The following is a 22,363-nucleotide window of genomic DNA, read 5'->3' as shown; positions in this document are numbered from 1 at the left end:
TGTAGATGCATAAATATGCATAAAGATGCATAAATATCAAAGTTTGACCAATTTCAAGGTGTATCTATATTATGGGGTTCAGGGTCCAGGGACACATCGTTTTGGGAAAGGGGGTTGGTGGTTGCTGGTGTTGGTGAAGGGACATTTATAGCTGAAAATCCTACCTTTTCTGTTCTCAGCCTGTCTCTCCAGAGGTGTCCCTGTCCCCACACCCTGCTATACCCCAGCCTTACCACTTTGTCTTAGAAAGCACAGCCTTGCCCTGTGGGGCTCAGACACAAATCCAATTTCATTTCCAGCACTGCGCTACCCATAGGGTTCCAGCTTATTGCCCTTTAGGGTTCCTAAACCCCCAATCTAGACCCTAGAATGTGTGGCTGGGGACGACAGCCATCAAGAGACTTGGGCTATCCAGTTTGCTCTGCTCCAAGTTCACCCTGTACTGGGGACAAGCCAAACTAAGCAGGAGGCACAGGGGGCCATACAAAGACGAGGAGAGTGGAGACTGCCCATAAGGAGTTCAGAAGGTACAAGGGGAACAGATAATTAACTGCCACCATCTACTGAGCACTGGCTGTGTGCTAACGATAGGGGCTACCCTACAAAATATGTGCACTTAAGACTCCCATTGTACAGGTGAATAAAGTGAGGCTCAGAGAGGGTAAGTGACTTGCATGAGGCAATGAGTGGCAAAGCTGAGATTCAAACCCAGGCCTGTTTGACCCGGGAGTCAGAGACCCAACAGGTCAGTCAAGCGGCCCTCCACACAGGGCCTGGTGTTCCGCTAGGTACCGCTAGAGGGCAGTGTGGAGGCTTAACCCTGCTCTCCTTCCCTCTGGGCACCTGAGGTGTGTTTACCATCCTTTCTTCCCTCCTCTAGGAAATCACCCCCGGCCAGCTGAGTCTGGAGGACCTCTTGGAGATGACAGATGAGCAGGTGTGTGAGACCGTGGAGAAATACGGAGCCAACCGGGAGGAGTGCGCCCGTCTCAATGCCTCCCTGTCCTGTCTCCGGAACGTCCACATGTCAGGTGAGCAGGCCCTGGGGACGGAGACTTGTCCCCAACACATCGGCCTCGGTTCCTCCAGATTTCTGTGCCTGCGCTGCAGACCAGGATGAGCCAGTCAGCTTTGGATGGTAAACACCACTCATGAGCAGAGAGAAGAGGGGATTCGGGAGCCAGAAGTGGTGAGGGCTGCTCTTAGAAGCTTGTGTTCAAAGGAGTGCTGAGGTGTAGGGCATTTGGTTCTGGGTAATAAGGGCCCAGATATGGAAATCCAAGTTGTGCCTGGGTGAACTTTGTACCTTAGACATTCTTAAATGCCTTTGCGTTTTGGGTCCACAACCAATTATATAAACAATAGACATTAATACCATTGTCATTTTGGTAAAAAGCTTTGGTGTAATTCTTCCAGACAAATGGGTATGTGCATCCTATTTTTAAACAATAGAATTAGGATTATCCATGCACATTATGAGACTCCCCCCCCCCCAATCTAATTAAATAACCTCTGTAACTTGTTTTATCAGCTTGGGGTCCAAATTGTTAGGAAAAACAAAATTCAGCCCGATCCATTGGAAAGCAGTTGTGAATGGGTCGGAATCCCTTCTAACAGGGAGAGAAGTTGCACAGGAGAAGTTTTTTATAGGCAGGAGAGCCGGGCATGGGAGTTATTAGCAAAACAAAAGAGAGGGTTGTTTCCTGAGAGGTTAAAACTAATTAAGTCTGGGTTTGCTGTCTTGTAGGGGTGAATGACTGCATTTTGGGAATTATTTTTTTAGTAGGCCCCAGCGCAGGGCTTCAACTCCCCACCCTGGGCCTGTTTTTTTTCTTTTTTCACATCATCTTTCTTTGATCTTTCCCAATAATTGCTCAAACTTCTGTTTGCCTTTATTAGCAGGACATCACATATCATCCTCTTGAGGCTGCCTGCTTCTCTCTAGCTTCATGATTTCCCCACAAATTCTGGGGCCTTTGTAGTCCGAAGGGATCGGCTCTGCAAACACACCAGCTAACTCTGGTCCCTCTGCATGGTTGTTTCAGTTTCCGCCACAAGGTGTCACTGTAGAGCCCCAGTCTGAACAGTCAGGAGGCTGTGCTCTTAATCCGCAGAAGTCTTTGCGGGATTCAGCATGGGACATTCAACAAGTATTTACTGACTACCGTGTGCTGGGATACAGCAGGGAATGAAAGAGGACATATTTGAAACAGGTCATTGGCCCAGATCCCCTGTGCACGCCCTTTTGTATTCTTTCTTGCTAGCACATCCTTACCAAAGCTGTGGTCATCACCCAAAGGGACCCTGAGTCAGAGGCTGTCCTCTGACTGAAGGATACCTGGCAGCATCCCTGGCCTCAGTGATGAGGTATCAGTATCATCCTCTCTCCTCCCAATTCTGGTCATGACAAGCAGAAATGTCTCCGGATAGTCTGGTGAACATTACCATGTAGCTTTCTAGAAAGTTTGTATCAATTTACGCCTCTCCTCGCTCCTCGCCCCTGCCTCCTACAATACATGAGAGTGAGCGTTGGGGTTAGGTTCTTAATTGCTTTTCCGAGTTTACATCTTCCCATCAGAGTTTGGGGAAGTTCTTGTAAGTGGAGACAGGTGTTTCTGTCAAGCCTCCACAGGCTGAGCACGCATTCTTGGTGACATCCTGGGCTGGGTGAGACCTGGAGAGGGCCTCTAATCTGGTGTTTTTCAGTTTGACTCAAGTTGCACAGAAAAGAATCGGATTTACATGTCAACTCTGCACGCACGCACACACACACACACCCCTACGCACGTACACACCTGAAATGAGTTTTGTGCAATAGAGAATTACCATCAAACTCATTCTTACTATGCATGGTATTTTGCATTCTTTTCTATTTCATTCTGTATCACTTACCCAATGCGGGTAATGACCCACCACTTTCATGTCACACCTCACTTATGGCTTGTGAGCCATGGTTTGAGAGACAGTGATCTCTTTGATGCTGGTGGGGGAAAATTTTTTTCTCTCTACCCTTCTGGGTCCTTGGCTAAGACGGCCCCTATAATAAAAAATTAATAGGAGAACACAGAGGTTTACTAACATGGATACCTCCTGTATATGTGGAAAAGCTTTGGGGAAACTGAGTAACTCCTCAGAGCGGCCCAAGACATCACCTTAAATCACATCTCTAACTAAAGAGAGAAGAGAGAAGAGAGGGTTAGGCGGGGGGAGGCAGTTACGAGAGGTGACCAGGAAAAGCACAATTAACAAGGGGAAGGTGGTTGTACAGAAGTCTCTGACTTCTCTACTGATAGAAGTTTCTAGAGATTTAAGAGTCACCCTTCTGATACCGAGTTGGAGACACCTTTATAGATGGAGGTTTCCTTTATCAGTGTCAACGTCTTTTACAAAAGTGTAACTTCTACTCGGGTTTCAGAGCTTCCCCTTTGCTGTTTCTTTAAAATAATCAGCCTAAAATAACGCTTATGCCCAAGGGACATATTTTGGGGTAGCAACCTTCATCCTCCTGCCTCTACCAACTCTTCCCAGGCAGCTCAGATTCCGTCTACAATGTCCTGCCTCCGATTCCAGCCTTACAGCCACTGGGACCTTGACAACAGTGCTGCACGTTTGCCCAAATCCTACGGCTCTTGGTGCTGACATCAGCATGGGAGCAGCTCAACTCAGCTCCATGTGGGGTGCATTACACTGCACACAACCCAAGGAGGTGTTGGAAGCGAAGAACTTTGTATTACTTGTTACAAGGAAGGAGGCAGGGAGATAGCTCTCCAAGCACAGCCTCTGCCAGCAACAGAATTGGGGGAGTTTTAAGCTGCAGATGCACGCGTATTCACGGAGGAGTTTGGCAAAGGACGGTTCCGTCTAGAATTGGAGCAAAAGTCATCCTAAGGTGACAAGAGTCCAGGTCCTAGTTGGTTGAAGTCATGGGCCAGCCTGGGTTGGCATCGTCAGCGCTCTGGCCCCAGTTAGTCCTGTGTTTGTACGCTCAAAGGGGTTTAAATCCTGCAAAAATGACACAAGAGTGGGCATTAGGTCACTCTTGACTTTTGAAAAAGCACTGGGAGTTTTATCGCTGATTTATTGTCTCTGCTGTGGTCAGACTATGTCCTGGCTTGGTAGTGGCTGTTCGTTTTTTACGTTCTTTTGTTCCCTGAAAATCATTAACTGCCGAGGTCTGTTTTGTTTTGTTTTGTTTGCAATTTTAATGCATCCTGGGAATTTCTGCGAGAAATGTCCTTGTGTGAATAGTGCTGGTCAGACATAGATCACAAAATGGGTCAGGGTCCTCACATGACTTCTCTGATGTTAAGAAAGCTGTATCTCATCTTCGCTTTTCTGGGGACCCCTAACTCCGTCTTGTCTACACACCCAGCTCCTAATTTCCTTTGTGTCATACTTTACTTCTGTTCATCCTGTGTACAGCAGGGCTGCTCATCACATTTTAATTTAAATTTTAATCTTTTGGGGGGAGTGATTTTTTTAAAAGACATGGATGCCTGTCTCTCCACCAGACCGTAAGCTGCTAAAGGGCAGGGATTGGACCTCTTTTTGCTCATCATTTTATTCCCAGGCCTGATATCAATTATCTGGTACACCGTAGGTACTTAGTAAATATTTCTGTATTAAATGAAATTTTTTAAAAAAGAATTTATTTATTAGAGAGAGAGAGAGAGAGTGCACAAGCAGGGGGAGCAGCAGAGGGAGAGGGAGAAGCAGACTCCCTGCTGAGCAGGGAACCCATTGCAGGGCTTGATCCCAGGACCCTGGAATCATGACCCAAGCTGAAGACAGACGCTTAATGACTGAGCCATGCAGGGGGCCCAGTATTTCTGAATTAATGCATCTTTTTCCACATGTAGCCCATGCAAATCACCAGTAGCTTAAAGTACATGGATGGCCCTTCTCATGGGTTGCAAAGAAAGCTCAGGATTTGGTGTCTATCTGGAACCACAACAGTGCACATTTCCCCCTCGAGCCTTAACTATTGGATAGGTCTATATTAGTTACTTAGAGTTTTCTGGATCAGGCATGGATTTCACATCTTGCTACTAGCACCACTGCCTCGAATTCCTGCTTATTCTCAAGCCCAACTCCTGCCTCAAAGCCTCTGCACTTTATTGAATGAATGAAGCTTCTGCACTAACTGACCATGCCTTACAATGGTTGTCGTTTTCTCAGCCTCCCTCCCTCATCTGACTGTGACCTCCGGAGGGCAGGTGCAGTTACAAACTTAGCTCTTGGCTACGGTTGTCCCTGTTGCGGGAAGACTCAGGAAGCTGTTTGATGTGCTTGCTACTGCTCTCCACCAGGGGGAAGCAGTGAGCCATCCTTGACCCGTCCTCCTTCTAAATCTTCCATCAAATATGATCATTGGTTCCTAGAAGCTTCTAACTATCTTGGGAGCTGGATGATTCCATCATTTCCTGCCCTTCACTTTAACCAAAAATGTTATCCCAAACTAGGGAACAAAGTAGTGTCTTTCCCACGAGACTGGTTCTTAAGCGTCATTCCATATTTATTCGCCCCGGTAGCCCCAGCTCTCAGCTGGAGGGCTGGCGTCTTTTACAGTGATGAAGTCAGATATTTTAAATTCTGGTGTGTACTGGTGACTCAACACATGTTTGTGAAATGGCTGTAGGAATACAAGCTGTATTGAGAAACTCACGGAAACAGATGGAGGCAAGTAAGCTTTGTGCCTGGCCCAGCGTGTGCTCCCTGCCTCTCTGTCTCTTCTCTTAGAACATTGGGGCAGCTTTATTTTAGACGTGTGACTCTAATCTTAGTTTTCTGCTTGGATTTTGGGGGTATATTTGTTTCCCAGTGTCCAAGAATCCCCCAAGATAGGAAAGAACGAACCCCTCTTCCCTTCTCAGTGCGTGTTAGATCTGCCTTAGCCTGAAACCAAAGACTCCTCAATTGTCCTTTCAACAAGCTCAGGGGACCCCAAATATCTTAGCCTTTTCTTGTCATATCAGATGTGTCCTGAAACCAAAAAAAATTCATACCTTCAACAAAATTTGTCGAATGCCTGCAGTATGTCAGGCATGGTTCTGATCTCTGAAAATGCACGCTTAGAGGTCTGTCCCCAGGGCTTTCCATTCTAGCGGAGAGCGGGAAGATGACGTGTTATATTGTAATAAGCAAGTGCATTGCAAAGTACGTTGAATAAGTGCAGTGGGGGGAAGAAAAAGAAAAGTGAGCAGTCTTGGGGTTGGCAGTGCCCTCCGGGAATAGGGGGCAGGTTGTCCTATTAAATAGTGCGATTAGAGAAGGCCTCCGTCCTCTTCTGTTTTCCTTTCTGCTTTCCCCCTCTCAGGCCTTCACTATTTGCTAACAGTATAGAATCTGGACAAACACTGGTTCTGCCCAATTTTGGGTCTGTCACCTACCAGCTACATGATTTTCAGGATGGCATCTCAGGATTCAGAGCTTAGTTTCCTAAGTAGTGCGATGAAGATGATCATTTCCACCCGTTGGTTATTGGAAGGATCACATGAGATGGTACAGGCAAAGCACAGGGCCTGGCTTGGATTAGGTACACGATGAGCCTTATTGTTACCATTATTGTCATCATCATCATTAGCACCATCCCCGCCCCTGTCCTACACCCACCATCACCACCATCTCCACTGAAGTTCTACCACCATCACCACCCATCACCACCATCATATCATCACCATTGCCATCACCACCATCATCAGCACCATCACCATCACCACCATCATCACCACCATTCATCACCACCACCATCATCATCATTGTCATCATCACCATCACCACCATCATCACCACCACCATCACCACCACCACCATCATCATCACCATCATTATCACCATCACCACCACCACCACCATCATTACCATCACCATCATCGTCACTATTATCATCATCACCACCACCATCATCATTACCATCACCATCATCATCATTGTCATCATCACCATCACCACCGTCATCACCACCACCATCATCACCACCACCATCATCATCACCATCATTATCACCATCACCACCACCACCACCATCATTACCATCACCATCATCGTCACTATTATCATCATCACCACCACCATCATCATTACCATCACCATCATCATCATTGTCATCATCACCATCACCACCGTCATCACCACCACCATCATCACCACCACCATCATCATCACCATCATTATCACCATCACCACCACCACCACCATCATTACCATCACCATCATCGTCACTATTATCATCATCACCACCACCATCATCATTACCATCACCATCATCATCATTGTCATCATCACCATCACCACCGTCATCACCACCACCATCATCACCACCACCATCATCATCACCATCATTATCACCATCACCACCACCACCACCATCATTACCATCACCATCATCGTCACTATTATCATCATCACCACCACCATCATCATTACCATCACCATCATCATCATTGTCATCATCACCATCACCACCGCCATCATCACCACCACCATCATCACCATCACCACCACCACCATCATCATCATCACTATCATCATCACCATCACCACCACCATCATCACCACCACCATCATCATCACCATCATCATTACCACCACCACCATCATCATCATCACCATCATCATCACCATCACCACCACCACCATCATCACCACCACCATCATCATCATTGTCATCATCACCATCACCACCATCATCACCATCACCACCACCACCATCATCACCACCACCACCATCATCATCATTGTCATCATCACCATCACCACCATCATCACCACCACCATCACCACCATCATTACCATCACCATCATCATCATTGTCATCATCACCATTACCACCACCATCATCACCATCATCAGCCCCATCACCACCACCATCACCACCATCATCATTACCATCACCGTCATCATCACTATCATCATCACTATCACCACCACCATCACCATCATCAGCACCATCACCACCACCACCATCATCATTACCATAACCATCATCATCATTGTCATCATCACCATCACCACCATCATCACCACCACCATCATCACCACCACCATCATCATCACCATCATTATCACCATCACCACCACCACCACCATCATTACCATCACCATCATCGTCACTATTATCATCATCACCACCACCATCATCATTACCATCACCATCATCATCATTGTCATCATCACCATCACCACCGCCATCATCACCACCACCATCATCACCATCACCACCACCACCATCATCATCATCACTATCATCATCACCATCACCACCACCATCACCACCACTACCATCATCATTACCATAACCCTCATCATCATTGTCATCATCACCATCACCACCACCATCATCACCACCACCACCATCACCACCATCATCACCACCACTACCATCATCATTACCATAACCATCATTATCATTGTCATCATCACCATCACCACCATCATCACCACCACCATCATCATCACCATCACCACCATTGTCACCACCACCACCACCACCATCATCACCACCACCATCATCATCGCCATCACCAGGATCCTCTCTCCTTTCTCTGCCCCCAACTCTCTTCCCTCTACCTTCTTGACATCCTCCTCTCTTTATTTCTCCAAAGGGCCCCTAGCCTTCAGTTTTCTAATTATGTGTCTCATTCTTTGTATCTCTGATTTCCCTTCCCTCTGAGCCACTGTCTCCCTCAACATGATTGTTCTCTAGAGGGGGCCCACCTTTCCCCTGGCCAAAAACATTAAAGCCCAAGCAATTTTTCCATGGCACCCAGCCCCATTTTCTCCATCATGGTCAGTATGGAGCTGAGGTCCTAGGGTGAATTGGATTTGTTGCTGGAAGAGTGTGTTCCTGCCATTTGCTCCCCCTCCAGCCCCAGACTGGAGGCCTCAGGCCTAAAAACCACAGGCTCCCTCCTTGAACTTTCCTCTCTGGATTACAGCTGCTTATCAGAGAAGAGCCTGGAGGGGACAACGCTCAGAGATCAGAGTACAGATGCTGTGCTTTTCTTTCTCTTCTGTTTCTTCTTTGTTCCTACTCTTCTTGGGCTTTTGGCTGTTTTCAGACCGATAATGGGCAGTCATTTGCATCTTCTCTTTCCCAAGGAAAAACCCAGGTCCCAGATCATGGAAGACCTTGCTTTTCTCCTTCCTTTTCTTTCTTTCCTTCCTTCCTTGCCTCCACACTTCTTTATCATGCATCGGTATATATCAGGCACTGTGCTAGATTCCAGGGCTTGAGGACTTTCTCAGGGCTTCAGGGTGGAGCTGAGACCCAAAGCAGGAGGAGGAGTTCTCCTAATGACTGGGGGGTGGTGGGAGCACTTGGAGTGCCTTGTGGCAGGAGGCAGAGTGTAGCATGCTAGGCACAGAGAGACCGGTGACCGTGGGTACTGAGGAGGGCTGGCGTCCACGGTGGACCATGGCACGGAGCTGGCATCTCAGGGAGTAGAGCAGGAGACGCATGGATCGCTGTCCAGTTTTCAAGGAAACATTCTGGCTGTAGAATGGGGGAGTGGCTTGGAGCGAGTTGCCAGGAGTGCAGGATGAGGCTTGGGGACCAGAAGGGGTGGAAGGCCTGTTGAGTGCAAAGGTCAAGAAAGAATTCTCGAGATGTTGTAGGGTGCAACTTAGTAGGTTTATTTAAGTAGCACAGGGACAGGGCCTGTGTGCAGAAAAAGCGGCCCTTTTTGCTGTATGAAGCAGATGACTATATACTTTGTGCTCAAGGGGGAAGGGACGTGCCGGGGGTAGATCATAAACATCTTCGAATTTCTACTAAATTCTTTCCCAAGATTTTTCTAGTGCTCCTCATTGAGCTTACATTAATTATCAGGGCCATGTCCAGGCAGTCAGGAGGCCCTTGAAGAATGTAGCAGCCAGCACGAATTCGATCCTTATCGGAGCTCTGCAGGCTGTAGGCCAGCCTTCCGGGCTAAAGGTGAACACTTTTCTGCTTCTATCCCTCATCTCAGAGAGAGCGAGGAGGCCAGGGTGCCATCAGCAGGCAGGTACCCCCGGACCCCTGCGGCCTCTCGGGAGCTTACTTTGTCCGACCCCCTCCGGCTCCTCCTCCTGCGTGTCCAGGGGGAAGACTGGCAGCGAGGAGAAAAAACAGGATGCAGAATGGCCTCAAAATAGGACAGCCTCAGATGCTCTCTTGCTCCTTCCCAGCTTGGGCATTGAACGAAGCCCACTAGAACCCTGTCTTCACTGCAGCCTTCCCTTTGACTAGAACAAAGAGGAAGAGCGGTCTTGATTGCCCTATTGTTCCAGTTGCTTCTAACTTTGGGATGGCTGGGCTGGCCGAGGGAGAGGGGCCCCTCCCAAAGCCGGCAGTGTCTGGTGTGTTCCAGAGCTGATGTCCTCTCTTTCCCTCCTGGTACACTCTCCAGCCCTGAGCTGCGGGTTCTCAGGAACCCCTTACATACGTGGAGCACATGTTGGGTCTCTTGAGGGCAAGTGATAGAAAATTAATGCAGCCTTACACACAAATGGCTCATTCATTCTCTCGGTGAATACCAGTTGAACTTCTGTCTCAGTCACCGTGGGGGACTAGGGACATAGTGAGAGCCGGACCAGCTTCCAGCTCCCATGGACCTTACATTCTAGACGCGCTGTCCAATCGAGCATCCTCTGGGTTCATGTGATGAGTGAAACATATATCCATTAAGATGAAATAAAAATAAAAAATTCACTTCTTCCATCTCACCAGCTACCTTCTAGTGATCCAGAGCTGCACGTGGCTAGATCCTATGGGAGAAGCCGAGTTCTGGGACATTCCCATCACTGCGGAAGGTTCTATTGGATGATGCCACTCTAGAATATATTGAGAAAAATGGTAAAGAAGAAAAATGACAAATGGTGATTGGTTTTATGCGAAGGATTAAAATAGGGTGACATGAGGGTGACCAGGTACCTCGCTTTGATGGGGTGGCCACAGTGGGGGTGTCAGTCAGAGCTTACCAGTGAAGCAGAACCAGGAGGATAAATATATTAAGAGATTAGTGCAAGGGATCGCCTTATGCGATTGTTGGGGCGGGTGGGGCAGGCCATCAGGAAGGGCTGGCTGGTGCGGAGTGGCTGTCTGCCTTTGTTCTGCTCTTAATGCCTTTTGAAGGATTGAATCAGGCCCATCCAAATTAATGAGGATAATCCTCCTGACTTAAAGTCAGCTGATTACGGACTTTAATCACATCCACAAAATACCTGCACAGCGACACCCAGATTAGTGTTGGATTGAGTACCTGGGGGACTCCGGCTTAGCCACGTCAACCCATTGAGCAGACCATCACAGTGGGCCTCTCTGAGAAGGTGACATTTAAACTAAGCCTTGAATGACAAGAAGATTTACCAGACATGAGAAGACGGGGGAAAGCACATTTTGAGAAGAGCAAATGGGTTATGCAAATCTCCAAAGCATTTTGAAGGAGCAGAAAGAAGGCCCCCGTGGCTGAACCACGGCACGTGCTCTGGTGATTCTTTGCTGTGTGTGACTCCAAAACTTAGTGGCTTAAAACAACACCTGCTTTGTTATCTCTCATGATTCTCTGGGTTGCCTGGGCTCAGCGGGGTAGTTCTTTGGCTCCACGCATTATGGCTTGACTGGGCTGGACCATTCAAGATGGCACTCGTACACAGACGGAAGTTGGCCCTGGATGTTGGCTGGGAGTTCAGTTTGGGCTGTCAGCTGGGGCACCCATATATTGTCTTTCCATGTGGCTTGGGCTTCCTATAGCAGGAATAAGTGTTCTAAGAAGGAGGAAGGGGAAGCTGTCAGGTATCTTAGAAACTAGTTCTGAAACGGGTACAGGGTTCCTTCTGCTGGTAACTGTATCAGCGAGGGTCAACTGGAGAGTAGAGCCACTATGAGTATAATGGAAAAATGAATTTATCATAGGAGTACAGACCTTATACAACTGTAGGAAGAACTGGGGAAGTAAAAGTTCATAAGAGGAGACTAAAGTTTTGGAGAAAGGTCTCTAACCTGTCCTGTTGTGGGTAAGCCGGCCTGGGTTGTTGGAGACCTCTGGAAGCCAGCATGTCCATCTGTTGCAGGGGAACCAAGAAGAGGGACTGGAATTGATGCCTATGGAAGGTTATTGGTTCTTTGGAGCTGTTGCCTCTGTGAGTTTGCAGGGAAGCATCTGGTGTTGGATTTGAGGTCACTGTTGGTCACCGGGGCCCACTTTCAGGATGAAGAGTTGGCCATGGAGTGGGAACAAAGAAGGGTAAACTAGACCAGCACCTCTGCAAATGTCTCCTGTTGTCCCTAACCCACGTCTCAGAGCATCATAGCTGCTGCTTCCTGCACCTCCCACATTTTGTAGAACGTGGGCCAACTCTAACCTGGGATCCTACAGAGAAGAAGGTTCTGGAAACGTGGGTGCCAGCATCTAGCCAAGTTGACAATACACTAGTGAAGAGCAGGGAGCAGGGGCAGCAGGATGGAAGGCACAAGGGAGGGGAGACAGGTGGGGACCAACTCCTCAGGGGCCTCGGAGCCATGGCAAGAAGCTTAGATTTCTTTGAAATGGACTAGGAGGCTGTTGGAGGGGTTTTAAGAAGGGAATTGTCTTGATTTGATTTCATTCAACTCATATAAGTCAAGGATGAATGGAGCTGGTTTGGGGCAAGTTTCAATCCATTGGTCAGTCTCCCTTCTTCCTCCTTCATGCCTTAGTCCTGCTTGTCTTGGGCTTGGCCTCAACTTTCCGTGTTGAACTCCACCTTACTTTTCTCATCTGTAAAATGGGGATGCTGGTATCTTCTTTATGGTGTTGTTGCCAGGAAAGAAAGGAGTTAATATAAATAAACCCTTAGCCTGATGTCTGGCAAATTGCATGCCTGTTATATGGTTGGCTATGATTATCTTTACTATTATTTTTTTTAAGTCAGTCCTCCGCCCATCCTGCCCCTGGCCTTTGTCTTACAGCCAGAGAAGCAGAACCCCAGCTGAGAAACCTCATCCAGGGCTTCATTTGCCCTTCCCGATATAGCTGCTACTTTTGCTTTCTTGCAGGCCACCTTTGGCCCCTCTCTTGAGCCCCCCTGCCACTTCATGTGGTCAGCTCTGGCTTTTGTAGGAACCCCCCAGTGAGAACAAAGAGACCGTGGCTCCCGGCTGTCCTCTCTGATCCGAGCCACGGTCCTCCGTCTCTGTATTCCTTGCACCTGGGAGGTAACAGAGCAGAAGAATTGGGCACAGAACTGAGACTGAACTTGTACTGTGTAGTCTGCAGGGGCTGTACTGTTTGAGGATCGTGGTTCTGTGTCCACTAAACCAGATGAGCTGAATCAGACCCAAACGGGCTGTTACATCTGAGAATCAGACCCCAGCTCCTTCCCCCAGGCTCCCAGTTGGTTCATCTCCAGATGTCTTCATTAGCTTATCACACCAGCTACCCTGACCTAATTGCTTTTCTTTGAAAAGCCTGCCTCAGGGCCTTTGCACAGGTCATCCTTTCTGCCTGGAATGTTGTCCGTGGCTGCTTCCTTGTCATTTTGGTCTTGGCTCAAATGCTACCTTCCTGGAGTGTCCCACGTCCATCTTAGCCACTCACAATCCCCTTACTCTGTTTTATTTTATTCATGGTTCTTATTTGTTTATTTATTTGTTTGTTTCTCTACTCCTCGCCAGAACAGTGGTTCTTTTTTTTTTAAATAATTTTTATTTTGTTATATTAGTCACCATACAGTACATCCCCAGTTTTTGATGCAATGTTCTATGATTCATTATTTGCATATAACACCCAGTGCACCATGCAATACGTGCCCTCCTTACTACCCATCACCGGTCTATCCCAATCCCCCACCCCCCTCCCCTCTGAAGCCCTCAGTTTGTTTCCCAGAGTCCATAGTCTCTCATGGTTCATTCCCCCTTCTGTTTACTCCCCTTCATTCTTCCCTTCCTTCTTCTACCGATCTTCCAGAACAGTGGTTCTAATAGGGCTTCTGGACTTGCTGTTTTGGTTGGTCTGGGGAAGTGCCCAGTCACCTGCATTTTTAAGAAGTTCCCAGGTTCTTCTGCTGCTGCAAGTCTGGGGATACCACTTGGAGAATTACCATGCCAGCACTGTTCCAGAGCCTGGCTCAGAACTGTCGAGTAACAAGCAGTCATTGAGTGATTAAGTGAATGATGGTGGCCCATGATAATAGTAAGAGCAGATACTGGTTGGGTTCTTACTGAGAGAAGTGATATGCTGGACAATTGACAGTCCTCCCTGGCTCATTTAATCCTTTCAACAACCTCATGAGGTTTATATGCTTATTTTTTTCTATTTACTGGTAAGAAAACTGAGGCCCAGAGAGGTAGCCTCCTTGGCCAGTGTCACACAGCAGTGTGTCAGAGCCAGGGCTGGAACCTGGGTTACAGGTGGGGGATGGCTTTCTCCTTAACACTTGGCGGGGGGGCGGGGTCCATGTATTTCCATTTGCTCAGCTGGAGTGTGCAGGCCTCTGGCGGGCTTGCAGGGGTGGAGCAACTGAAACCAGAAATGAGAGAAAAAGACATGATTTAAGCATTAATACTAAATAAATACTAAATAGCAATCACGTTGCACATTCACAGAACGCGTTCAGTTTTAAGAAGCCCCTGCCTGCAGATGATCTTATTTGATCCTCACAGATGTATGAGTGGTGGGCAGACCAGTATGAGCGCCCATTTCACGGGTGGGAAAACTGAGGCCACCAGCAGAAGGCCACTCCGGCTTGCCGCAGAGCTGGGGTCGGAACGGCAGCACCTGTTCCTGCTGCTCAGCGCCGAGCGGGGTGCTCGTGGGGAGCCACATTGCCCCTCCAGGTTGAATCCCAGAGCTGCAGAGCTGGGACACTGCCCTGAGGTGGGTGTGGCTGGGCAGGTCCAAAGTCCCCGGAGCCTCCTCGGAACCCTGGGAGGCTCCCTCTTCTCAAGGGTTAGTCCCCCTTGTTGAATATTTCTGCCCTATCTTAGCAATGGTTCTGGAAGAGAGTGGGTATCTGATCCTTGGGTGTGTGATTATATTTGAAAAGTTCAGTAAAGGTGCGGGAGGAAGCGGGGAGGGCAGGGGGAGTGGAGAGAAGGGTTCTCAGGTGCTAGTATTATTTGGAACCAAATTTGCCGCCCTACCCTCCTGTTCCCCCCCTGCTCCCCCCCTCCCAAATGTCCCAGTACTCTGACATAGCACTACTGGAAACAAGGAGATGGTTCCAGTTCATTATAGTCCTGTTTTGCACTCAGGTGGCCTTTTGTGTTGTTTAATTATTTTCCTGAATATAGATTTAGAGTCCTGTATGACAAGTGCCCAAGCTACTGTTCGGGGAAGGGCGAAGAAAAGGCAGTTTTGTTTTGTTTAATATTTTATGTATTTATTTTGAGAGAGAGAGAGAGAGTGTGAGAGAGTGAGCAGGGGGAGGGACAGAGGGAGAGAGAGTCCTCACGCAAACTCCCTGCTGAGCACAGAGCCTGACACTGCTTGATCCCAGGACCCTGAGATCATGACCTAAGCTGAAACCAAGAGTCAGATGCTTAACCAACTGAGCCACCCAGGTGCCCTATTAAACCCCCTCTTTGCATCTGTTCAAAAGAGAAAACCTCCTGGCTGCATGTTTTGAAATAAACCTTTCCATGGCTTAGCAACTCCTGATGATGCTTCAAGACACAACTTAAATGCCACCACTACCAGGAAGCCTGCCTTGATTGCCCCATGCTCTCATCTTGGCAGTTATCTTGCAGTTGTTTTGATATATAAACCTCCCAAATCAGATTACAAATTCCTAACGTCGCAGGCACCATCTCTTAGTAACAACAAAAATAATAACAATAAATGATTAAACGCATTTTAAGTATCAGGTATTATCCTAAGCTGATTTTAAGGAAAACTTCACTTATGTTTCAGAACTTTCCCAGGAGAGGTGCGCCTAGGTGGCTCAGTCAGTTGGGCTTCCTCCTCTTGGTTTTGGCTCAGGCGGTGATCTCAGGGTCGTGATCTCAGGATCATGAGATGGAGCCTGGTGTCGGGCTCTATGCTTAGCAAGGAGTCTGCTTGGGATTCTCTCCCTCTCCCTCTGCCCCTCTCCCTGCTTGCATGCGCGTGCACGCTCTCTCTAAAATAAATAAATAAATAAATAAATAGATAGATAGATAGAATTTCCCCAGGAGACAGGGACTCATATTCTTTAGTTTTCAGATGATAGAAAAAAGGCACAGGGAGGGGAACCTAGTGGTCCAAGGTCACACGGCCATCCAGCAGCAGCGGCCAGGACCTGAGCCCCGCCGACCGCACACCGCACACAAACACAGTGCTGCTTTAGTTTTCTATGAAGTACTCATCACAGTAGCAAAAGTATCGTCGAATGAGTCAACAAACAAACGAACTGTCATAATTTAATCATGGAAACTGTGCCCTTGGCGTGGAAGTTTGAAGCATTTTTAGATTTGCCTTGAGAGAGAGAAGTGAGCGGAAGACAGTTTCTGTCTCTATGTCAGTGATGGGCTCGTGGGGTAGAGATGAGGAGCAGATAACGAGAGTGGATTCTGTCTACGAAGGAGGTGGGCAAACAGCCCACAGCCAAATTCCACCCTCTGTCTGCTTTTGTAAATAAAGCTTTATTGGAACACCGCCATGCCCCTTTGTTTACATATGGTCTAGGGCTGTTTTCACACTACGATATGACAGAGTATGGCCCAGAAAACGTAAAATACTCGCTCTCTGACTTTTTACAGAAACAGTTTGGTAACCTTTGCTATAAAAGACCAGGTGAGAGATGAGTGTCAGCTCAAACAAATGCACACATGGTCCGAAAGAAGAAGAAATCTGTCTGATGGAAAGAGGGAGGAGGGGAGTAAGTAAGCAAAGGGGTCCCAGGGGAGTGGGGGGCATTGTCCATGGCAAACTCAACGGTGAAGGTGAATTACTGTTTGCACAGCAGTACAACGTGTGCATGGAGCTGCCGTTTATTGATTCCTTACAATACTATGTGCTTAGGGGAAGGAATGAAGGGCACAAAGGGTGTGCATGCCCAGAGATGTTAAGTAACTTGCCCAGGGTCACACAGCCAGGACATGGTAGAGTCTGCCTGCTCTCAAACCTGTGCCAGTCTCACCCAAAAGAGGCACTTTCATCATGCACTGTCCTGTGTGCCGCCGACTTTTCTGATCTGTCCCTGCCAGACTGAGGGTTCTCTGGGGGCAGGGACCACAGCCCATTATCTCTGGAGTTGCCGTCCAGCCAGAATTTTGTGAAGCGTCCCACTGCCCCAGTGGGATTCTGAGCTTGGGGGTGCCTCACACTCCCGATCTCCCTCTTGACTTCACCCCTCACTTGGAAAAGGAAACCTGAAATGGCCTCTCTTCCCCCAGCCACACGGAGGACCTGTTGCCACCTCCAACCTCCGCGTCCATCCCGTCCTTGGGCCCGGAGCTCAGTTTAGTTCTATCATCTGATCATTTTCTTTCTTCAGCGCTTTTGCTTTTTCCCTTCTCTGTCTGGTACTTTGTGGAGGAGAAATGAGGTGGGCAGGCTCTGTAATCCGATACCAGGACGCCCTCGGTGACTGAGGCTGACATTGTTTTTCAGCTCTCCCTTCCAAAGACCTTCAGCCTTCATTGTCATTGAGGGTAGAGGGGGTGAGAGGCAGGGCTGTAGTTTTGCTCTGCACCCGCGAAGTTAGCGTCCAATAGCTGGTCAGCTGCAAACACTTGGATACCGTTTCCTCCCTGTGTTTCTTGCCCTGGACACGCCGTCCCACCGGGGGCCCGCGGTGATGACTCCTGACGGCCGCCAGGGGGTGCTGCCTGAGCAGCTTCCTCCCGCTGAGCCTCCAAGGAATTTGCTCCAGTGCCGCCGAGAAAGATCTACATTAATGCGCCCGCGGCAAAGAACCTTGGTCTCATACTCTCAACTTTCAAATAAGGAAAAACTGCGTCCCAGAGAGGAGACAGGCAGGGCCCAGCCCCGGCGGGAAGCAAGTGTGGGCTTACACCCTGTGTGTCGTCCAGAGAGCATTCCGGGCAGGCTGGAAGCAGGTGGGTGGGGGCACCTTTCGCCTCTTTTTCCATCGGCAGGGCCTCAGAGCAGGCTCGAGATTCCCACCTGCCTCTGGTTGGCTCAGACGGTGTCTTGCTGCCACTAACCTCCCTGCAAGGCTCATGTCCTTGTCAATCTCTCGTTGGTCTCCCTGCCAGGCTGCAAGACCAATTAAGAGAAGAGTATGAGCAACCTTCAAAGCAGGCTCCAAATAGTAGCTGGCGGGATGCAAAGGTAGCTCAAAGAGACAGTGGCTTCCTCGGGAGACAGCTCGAAAGAGCTTGGGGCCAGACTTGGGGTGACTCCTGCGGTCGGAGCCTTCCTGGAGCCTGTTGATAGAAAGGCGAAGAAGAGAAGCAGCCAGATTTAAAATCAACGTCTTCACCTTTGCACAGGCCTGCCACTGGGGCACATACATAAGAGAGACATGGCCATACTTGGCATGGAAGACCTCAGGCAGTAGGGAATCTGCTCCAGTCCCCTTCCCTCATCAGAGCCTGTCTTTGAAACAGGCATCAAAATTCCTAACCATTTGGTGTTGTCACGAGGAATAAGTGAAATGACGTAGGCTTTCGTCTCTGTCTGGGGCTGCTTCCCCCTGTGTGAGCAGGACCTGACTTTGGTTCTTTTGGCTGGAATGAGTTGGAAATCCTATGACCCAAATGAATGGACCAAGTCAAAGGTTTCTCTCCCTGTTCTCCTGTTCTGCCTCCAGCCTTCGTCACGGAGGCAGGTTCTCGGGGGCTGAATGGCCACGGGGCCCCAGAGCTGGGGAGCGTGCTCTGGGTTGGGTGGGAGCAGCTGAGGGTTTTGCCACGACTTCGTCGGGCTGAGCCCATGAGTTTGACAGCACTGGTGCTCCATGGATTGGGGGCTTTGCAACCTTTTTAGAATTTTGGAGCAGGAAAAAAGGTCACAATCACCATCTTCCTTTAACATATTTGGGATGTTGGACAAGTTCCCATTGTCTTTTACAGAACCATGGGGCTATATTTATCCCCCCCCAAAGTGAGCAAGATTCTAGACTAAGGGGCTTTTAGGCAGGGGATCTGTGGGTTTACATGTGGTCCTTCCTCACTGAGCACGGTCTCAAGGCTGTGGGGTGGGGGAGCCGGGCTTAAGAACGTGATCATTGTCTGTTAATGACATTGGACCTCACCAGATCTCTGGTCCCTGGTAGGAGATATTGGGAATGATAGCATGTAAAGGGCTGGCTCGGGGTTTCTCAGCCTGGGCACCATTGACATGTGGGGATGGGTAATTCTTCATGGCGGGGGCTGTCCTGTGCATTGCAGGGTGTTTGACAGCACCCCTGGCCTCTCCCCGCCAGATGTCAGTAGCTTCCACCCCCCTACTCTTCAGCTGTGAAATCAGAAATGCCTCTAGATGTTGTCGAAAGTTCCCGGCTGAGAGCCACTGCCTTGACGACGCTCTGGCTCAGATGATGACAACTTAAGTATTCTGAGGCCAGACGAAAGCCAGGAGATTTTGCGGACGGAGGGTCTGTAAAAGCACAGAAAACCATAATTGAGTTGAGAGTTGGACTCTAGCTTATCAAGCCCAGAGCAAGATTTTCCCAGGGGTCCTCAGTCACATTTACAGGAACCAGATGAAAGCTAGGAGCTTTGATGTGGCTCCCTCCCTCACACGCGCGCGCGCGCACACACACACACACTCACACTCTCCCCCTCTCTTCCCAGGGACCTTGTCACAACTTGAGTTTTGCTGGTAAACAGCTCCCGATCATCTTTTTCCTTGAGGAAAGATTCCGTGAAAGGGGACAATAGTGGACATTGCTCCAGGCGGGAGGCCAGATGCTTGGATTAGCCCTGCCCTGACGTCTCTGGCTATGGGAGTCTGGACGAGCCACATGGCCTGGCTGAGCCTGGTGTCCTGGTCTGTAAGATGCCCGGGGACAGGAAGGATGGTCAATAAAATCCTTCCCCAGTGATTCTGTGTCTGAGGTTTGACCTTCACGCCGGGCCGGCGAAGGGACAGCAGTAACCATGCCCCATCTTCATAGACAGCTCTTTAGCCCTCACCGCGCCTTCCAGGTGGTATTATGGTCCATTATTATGGCATCGAGCCTCGATATCAACTCAGTGGCACTTTCTTTGGATTTTTTGAACATAAGAAACTACTCTGCGCTTTTGCTTTTGTTTCTTTGCTTGCAACAGAGGCTATGGGCTGGCTCCTTCTGCCTAGTCTCAGCTCGGATGCCGTAGGGAGAATTCAACGCGTGGTAGTAGTATGATTATTTGTCATAGACAGGGGCACACGGGGGCTGAGAGCACCCAGGGGAGGGCCCAAATGCAGCCAAGCACGTTCAGGGCACTTTCTAGAGGAAGGACCAGCTACGTTTGGTTCCAGGGGGGACAGGCTGTGTTTGGACTTCTTGCTTGCTTCCTGGGCTGATTACATTGTTTCCTTGCCCACCAAGTGCCAAACCTCAAATCTGCCACAAGTGCTTTCTTTCAAATGATCATAGCTCAAAAATTCTTTTTTATCCCCCCCCCCCGCAATATCTTTCTGGACTTTTTTTTTTTTCACGCAGTATCTTTTTGGACCATTTTGTGTTGTAAAAGCTGTCTGCAGACTTTCAGCACTGAAGTCCTTAACGTACACATTCCAGGGGAAAGCATGCCTATCTCTTTTTTTCTTTCCTTTTTTTTTCTTTTGAAAGAAGGAGTTAGTGTGTAGAGAAAATGCCAGAACATTACCCAGCTACATCTGCTTTCCTTTGATCCTTGTACCAAAGACCAGAATGTAAAAGAGGAATTTAAATGGAATTCCTTGTAACCCCTGACCTTGGGCTTCATTCAGCAGCATCCTTTGGGGTCCTGGCTTATGCCACTTCTATGACAAGATGCTAAGATTTGGGCACAGGGGCATTATGACATCACGGTGGGGCCAGATGTGTTGGAGTGGAGGAGATTGGGGGTTTCCTTATGAAGGGAGGGCTTCGTGTCCGGTGGATTTTTCTAAATAGTCATGGTGCCAATGCATGTGGAAAGGAGGATTTACCCCCTCCCTGCCCCCATCTTTTGTGGGTCTCTCTCTGCACGGAAGTGTGTTGTTCCTGCTGTGTACGAGGCATCGCTCCACGTTTGTGACGCTAGACACATTGTGTGCAAGGACTGTCCACATGTGGCCTCCTTCTATGCTAATCATGACTCTGTAAGGTTGGGGCTGCCCTGTTCTTATAGAAAGGGAGCAGGAGGTCTTCAGAGAGGTGGATGGATTTGCACAAGGGTGCACAGCTTAGACAAGTCCTGAAGTCAGCTTCACCCACAGGGGTTTGGGGGGGTTTGGGGGTGACTGCTGCTTTACCCCACACCCCAAGGCTCTGAAGGTGAGAAAGGAAGGGGGTAGCATTTATTGAGAACCCAGGTGCTCTGTGGAAGTCATCCGAGGTCTGCTGAAAGAAAGCCTGTGGGCTTCACAACTTAGGCGTGACTTGGAGGAACACGAGCCACTGGGTGGTGGCGACAGTCAGGCCCACGTCCAGGTGATACTGGTGGATAGTTTGATGCACTACGAGTATACTGGACCAGAGCAACTCAGAAGGTGGGCCTGGAGGGAGAGGTAGGTGAGGAGGAGGGAGAGGTGGGGTACAGGAGGAGATGGGGCCGAGGCCTGGAGTCTGAAGGAGAGCCCTGCTCCGTGATATCAGGCGGCTGCTGCCCTGACCTTGGCTCTCTAATCAAAAGAGAATAATGGTCCCTGTCTCTTCCTTGAAAGGCAGGGTTGAGGATGCCATGAGGCGGTGCACGTGAGAGGGGTCCACGCAGTGAGGCAGCCGCTCTTGTCTGTGCAGCATGATAGTTTCCCTTCCCAGGGAGCTGAGTTAAATTCACAGCCAGTTTTGAGGTCTGAGGGCTTTGTGCCTCAGTGTCGGCAAGCAGAGGTAAGCCCAGGTACGTGCTGAGAGTTTGGGGTGGGCGCCACTGAGCGGGAGAGAGAAAGGAAGAAAGGGTCAGAGTATCCCACAAAGCAAGCATCGTCCCACTAAGCGCGGGCTGTGCTGTCACATGGCCCTGGTCTCTGACTCTGGGCTCCTGCACCTGACCTGCTTGTAACCTTGGGAAGTCTGTGTGCTCCTCCAGCCCTTGGTGTCCCCATCTACACGATGGGGATGAGGCTGGGCATTTGGGTGAAGCTGTGGAGGAAGGACTGTGTGAGCGGGGAGCACAGGATGGTTAGCGAGCTGGAGAAGGCGCAGCCAGCCAGGCGGGGGACACGGGTCACGGTGCCAGAAGATCAAGGTGAGCAGGGACAAAGGTCAGCGTGGATACCACTGGCCACCTGCTCTGCATTTTGTGCCTGGCTTCTTGCGGCCGCAGAATGTTCCTGGATTCTACGGC

General features: G+C 49.2%; 1 protein-coding gene across 3 annotated transcripts in view; it reads left to right on the top strand.

Moving 5' to 3' along the window:
* Nucleotides 1-22,363, top strand: part of KSR2 (kinase suppressor of ras 2) — a 404,020-nt gene that overhangs the window by 84,663 nt on the left and 296,994 nt on the right. For all 3 annotated transcript variants that reach the window (XM_034638641.1, XM_034638638.1, XM_034638639.1), the window contains exon 3: nucleotides 881-1,031. In XM_034638641.1, the coding sequence (XP_034494532.1) occupies nucleotides 881-1,031 (151 nt within the window). The remainder of the gene's footprint in view (nucleotides 1-880; nucleotides 1,032-22,363) is intronic.

The sequence above is a fragment of the Ailuropoda melanoleuca genome, chromosome 12 (genome assembly GCF_002007445.2).
Source record: "Ailuropoda melanoleuca isolate Jingjing chromosome 12, ASM200744v2, whole genome shotgun sequence".
In the NCBI taxonomy this organism is placed as follows: Eukaryota; Metazoa; Chordata; class Mammalia; order Carnivora; family Ursidae; genus Ailuropoda; species Ailuropoda melanoleuca.
The sequence above is the reverse complement of the archived record's forward strand: the minus strand, read 5'-3'. Positions and strand labels throughout refer to the sequence as shown.